We start from the raw sequence: 6000 nt of genomic DNA on the forward strand, positions 1-6000 counted from the left end.
GAGACTGGTCTCACTGCTCAAATGATAATAATAATAATAATAATAATAATAATAATAATAATAATAATAATAATAATAATAATATTGATGATGATAATGATTCTACTACTTTAGTGATAATAAAAATAATAATAATAATAATAATAATAATAATAATAATGATGATGATGATAACTATTATTATTATTATTATTATTATTATTATTATTATTATGGTGATGATGATGATGATCTTACTACTTTAGCGATAATAATAATAATAATAATAATAATAATAATAATAATAATAATAATAATGATGATGATGATGATGATCCCACTGTTTGAATTATAATAATAATAATAATAATAATAATAATAATAATAATAGTGATGAGGCTGATGATGATCGCACTACATTAGTGATAATAATAATAATAATAATAATAATAATAATAATAATAATAACTATTTCGTCCTTTAAGCCAAGATGCAAATTACTTTTTAAAGTTGTTATTTGTTTCTGGCTTTTCAAATCTAAATCATATTAAAGATAAATTTGTTTCAAAGGACTTACTGTAGGTCTGTATTATAACTATATAAAAAGTTATTTTACATTTTTCTTTTCTTTTTCGGGCTTAACAAAGCTGACCCCTTGAAAATTTAAAATCGTTTTTAAAGCAAAAATACAAATTATTTTTTAGTTTTTACATTTTTACCTGGCTTTACATACCTAAGATTATCAAATGTTAAAGTTGTTTTAAAGGATTCAAGTTTCTATAACAAGCAAAAATTCAAATTACTTTAAAAAATATCATATAATATAGAATTAAACTTGCTCTAAAGGACCCAGATTTGTATAGCAAGTAAAACTACAAATTTTTTAAAATTTAGAAAATTTAATGGTCTATATTGCTTTTGATTTAACGCAAAACTATGCTTTAAATTAAATAATTGAACACATATATACTACATATGCTCAATTCCTTCGCATTAAGGGTTGTGGTGGCTGATATGGAAACGCCCCTGACTGGTGAACGCCAGACTGGGGTTCGAGTCTCACTCAAACTCCATTGTTTCTTTGGTCGTTGCAACCTCACCATCCTTGTGAGTTAAAGATAGGGGGGGAGCCTATAGGTCTATCTGCTGAGTCATCAGCAGCCATTACCTGGCCCTCCTTGGTCCTAACTTGGATGGAAAGGGTGCTTGGGCGCTGATCATATGTATATGTGGTCAGTCTCCAGGGCATTGTCTGATTTGATAGGGCAATGTCCCTGTCCCTTGCCTCTGTCATCCATGAGTGGCCTCTAAATCTTTAAAATGCTCTGTCCTGCTTGATAGGGCAATGTCACTGTCCCTTGCGTCTGTCATTCATGAGGTGCCTTTAAATCTTTCAAATCCTCAGGACTGCTCTGACAGTAGCGACGAAGTCGGCTGCAGAGACTACAGCGCCTACTACACGAAGAGGGTCAACCACAGACTGAAGGGCCGTGAAGTGGAGAAGTGGCTGTACACGATCAAGACCACCTGCGCTGCTAGGTGCAGCCAGGCCAAGAATTTCATCTGTCTCTCTTTCAATTACGAGTAAGTTCTTCCTCCACTTCGTTGGGCAAGTTCTTTTGCTTGGTTTTAATTTCGCGTTCTCCTTTCTTTTATTTTATTTATATTGTTTTTTTTTGGGGGGGAAAGCAAAAGGAATTTAAAAAAGAATGATTCTTTTTTTTTAAAGGAATTATGAAGGAAAATTGATTCATGCAAGTATGCACACAATTTATACATTTACATATGCTTGATTTGCACCCGTGTTTTCTTTATTATATGGACAGCTTAATTTCGATAAACTACACAAATGTATGTACATACATACACACAAACACACACATACAGTATATCATCATCATCTCCTCCTACACCTATTGGCGCAAAAGGCCTCGGTTAAATTTCGTCAGTCGTCTCTATCTTGAGCTTTTGATTCAGTGCTTTTCCATTCATCATCTACCTTGCGCTTCGGAGTCCTCAGCCATGTAGGTCTGGGTTTTCCAACTCTTCTGGTGCCTTGTGGAGCTCAGTTGAAAATTTGGTGAACTAATCTCTCTTTGGGAGTGGGAAGAGCATGCCCAAACCATCTCCATCTGCCCCGCATCATGATCTCATCTATATATTGCACTCGAGTAATCTCATTTATAGAGATTACACACACACACCCATACACACACACACACACACACACACACACACACACACACACACACACATATATATATATATATATATATATATATATATATATATATATATATATATATATATATATATATATACATAAATATTTATGTATACATTATTGTATATATAATTGTATGTATATATGTATGTAAAATTGAATTTATTCATACAAAATACATATATAAATGTATATATATATATATATATATATATATATATATATATATATATATATATATATATATATATATATTTATATATATATATATGTCATAAATACATGCATGTATACATTTTGTATGAATAAATTCAATTTTACACATCTGTGTTTACGATTCAGAGAGAGAGAGAGAGAGAGAGAGAGAGAGAGAGAGAGAGAGAGAGAGAGAGAGAGAGAGAGAGAGAGAGAGAGATTACTTATAATCCATCCCTTGCATAGCATTGCTTGATATATTTCTAAATAAACCACCTTTCAAATCCAAACCGTCTCCTTTTACAGGTCTGGGACCGAAACCTGTATCTTGAGTGACGGTAACGTGGGTCGGTCTGGAGGCCTTATCGCCGAAAGCGGATGGGACTATTACGAGCTAGAAACCGGAAGCGTCGACTGTTCTCGGATGTTTACTTGCGCCGATGGCAAGTGCTTGAATCAGTCGCAAGTAAGAGGTTTATTGCTTGGTAGAGTGATTATTTAATTATCTCCGCCAACGAAGTTAAGAGGAGGTTATGTTTTATGTCCATGTTTATCTGTTTGTCCGTTTGTCTGTGAACTACTTCCTGGCCACAATTTTACTCGTAGAGTAATGAAACTTTCATGGATTAATTGTTATGTTGAGACGTAGGTCAAAGATCAAGGTCAAGGTCAAGCTAAAGGTCGTTTATGTGTGAAAAATTTCCTGGCCACAATTTTACTCGTAGAGTAGTGAAGCTTTCATGGATTAATTGTCATGTTGAGACGGAGAAGTGATTCAATTTTGAAAGTCCTAGGGCAAAGGTCAGGGTCAAGCAAAAGGTAGTTTATGTGTGAAAAATTTCCTGGCCACAATTTTACTCATAGAGTAGTGAAACTTTCATGGATTAAATGTCATGTTGAGACGTGGAAGTAATTCAATTTTGAAAGTCTTAGGTCAAAGGTCAAGGACGAGCCATAGGTCGACCGAATTCGCCATAAGGTACTGGTTTCGAGAAATAAGCTGCCGTGGCGGAGGTCTGCACTCTCAGAGTGCTTTTCTAGATTTTAATGCATTTGTGCTCTCAATTTGCAGTAATTTGTTAATAATTTCTATAGTTATAATTATTCTTTTTTTTTTTTTGGTTGTGGCAAATGGTTAAAGCTTTTAAATTCAAATTAATATATATGTATATATATATATATATATATATATATATATATATATATATATATATATATGTATATATATATATATATATATATATATATATATATATATATATATATATATATATATATATATATATAAAGTAGGTAAGAAGAGAGCTATATAGACAGATATATTACTAAGTTTCCGAGTCGTATTTCAACTCGTAGCTAAAGGGTAGACAATTTAATATTCTTCTCTCTTTTCCTATATTACAAGCTTGCTGAACACATCAACCACTTATTGAACAAAGTAGAGAAATGGGGAGTCAATAGTATATCATTAAAGACTATTTTTCGAACATTACTGGGTTTTTAAAGCCGTTAGCTAAAAGTTCAAGGGAACGTGCTATCAAGAATATACTGCGTGGCTGCTCTGCGTGTGAGTGTGTGTGTGTGTGTGTGTGTGTGTGTGTGTGTGTGTGTGTGCTATGTAAGTTTTGTTCCAGATATATCTTGTAAGTGTAATTTTGGTCTTTTTTTCCTGTAAGAACTTTTCTTGTACAATATGTTGTGTATATTTTGATCTTAGAAAATCTTATTGTTTTATACCGTACTTTTTTAACAATATTTTTTTTTCTTATCGTGCATTTTTTACCTTTCATCGAAGGACATTTTTTTACACCATAATTTCTTACATCGTAATGTCATTGTTTTTTCGTTATTTATCTCCTGTTTATGGTCATATCCTTTTATATCATCCCTGTTTGTAGTTTTTCTCCATCCGTAAGTAGTAACTATAAAATTTTAATAACTATATCACATAGACATGAATAGGTCTATTTACGTTCAGATATTCCTGGACAGTTCCATCCAGTTCGTAATACTAGGTATGCAGTTAATTCTAATAGTAAGGCCTTCTCTATCAAGAGACTAAATACCACACAGTACTCTAAAAGTTTTATTCCAGCTGTGACTAATTTGTGGAATGATCTTCTTAATCGGGTAGTTGAATCAGTAGAACTTCAAAAGTTCAAACTCGCAGGAAATATTTTCATGTTAAACAGGCTTACATTAGTCTTTTTATAGTTTATATATCAACTATATGGTGTTAATGTTTTTAGAATATTTTATCTAATTTTTTCATTGCTTCTTATATCGTCTTATTTATTTCCTTATTTCCTTTCCTCACTGGGCTATTTTTCCTTGTTGGAGTCCTTGGGCTTATAGCATCTTGCTTTTCCAACTAGGGTTGTAGCTTGGCTAATAATAATAATAATAATAATAATAATAATAATAATAATAATAATAATAGTGCGAGGGAACATGTCAACACAAGGAATCTATTTTTACTCTCATTCAGAAGCGTGTAGGAAAAGTTCTTCAAAAATTGCCAAGTCACATCAATCATTTTTTTCTATATTGATAATATTACAAACTCCAAGTGCATTCTTTCACCTCAGGTCTGCAACGGAAAACGAGATTGCAGCGGTGGTGAAGATGAAGAAGCCTGCGCTGGTAGAGTGAGCTTCGAAGTGAAGCTGGTCAACGGCTCCGGTAGCCACGAAGGACGAGTGGAAGTCAAAGGTCGGTAGCAGTGTTTTTTTTTTTTTTTTTTTTTTTTTTTTTTTTTTTTTTTTTTTTTTTTTTTTTTTTTTTTTTTTTTATTTAGGTGGTTTTTCCGTCTAATCATATACTTCATTTTATGCCTTTTTTTATATATAAGAAATGGTTGGAAGTCATGTGTTAAAAAACAAAAAACTAGAAGTAGAAATCAAAAGTTCCACCCTATATGTTTCTATTATACAGTATATTTAAGTGTTTTTAGCGTTTAATATATATTATTTTATCATTTTTTTGCGTCTAATATATTAATTTCCTTATTTTTTCATTCTAAGAAGTGGTTGGAATTCATACGTTTAAAAAACTGCTGTAGACATTAAAGTTCCACCCAGTTACTCTTATAATGACCACAAGAGCCGCCGATGCAAATGCAATGCTTAAACTTTCGAGGGAAAAAACATCATTTTGTATTCCAATTATAATATACATTTTAATTTTAAAGAAACACTATTCTATCTGTATCCTTGAGGAGCAAAAATTATGAAATAAAAATATATATATCAATTCTTTCCAGAATGTCCTTGGTTTTACGTAATTCTGAAAGTTTAGTTCAGAATTTGTATGATTATTTTAACCGTGTCCTTTAAGCTTGAACTGCTTTGCTGTTATACACGCTCACTTGCACACACACATATGTAACATACACACACACACACACACACACACACACACACATATATATATATATATATATATATATATATATATATATATATATATATATATATATATATATACATATATATATATATATATATATATGTATATATATATATATAATATATATATATATATATATATATATATATATATATGTGTGTGTGTATATATATATATATATATATATATATATA

At 31.1% G+C, this 6000-nt stretch overlaps 1 protein-coding gene across 1 annotated transcript in view; it reads left to right on the forward strand.

Moving 5' to 3' along the window:
• The window catches only part of LOC137618244 (uncharacterized), a 49578-nt gene that overhangs the window by 26592 nt on the left and 16986 nt on the right, over positions 1-6000 (forward strand). The window contains exons 17-19 of the mRNA XM_068348393.1: positions 1385-1563; positions 2705-2864; positions 4987-5110. Of these exons, the coding sequence (XP_068204494.1) occupies positions 1385-1563; positions 2705-2864; positions 4987-5110 (463 nt within the window). The remainder of the gene's footprint in view (positions 1-1384; positions 1564-2704; positions 2865-4986; positions 5111-6000) is intronic.

Source organism: Palaemon carinicauda, chromosome 24 (genome assembly GCF_036898095.1).
Source record: "Palaemon carinicauda isolate YSFRI2023 chromosome 24, ASM3689809v2, whole genome shotgun sequence".
NCBI classification, from domain to species: Eukaryota; Metazoa; Arthropoda; class Malacostraca; order Decapoda; family Palaemonidae; genus Palaemon; species Palaemon carinicauda.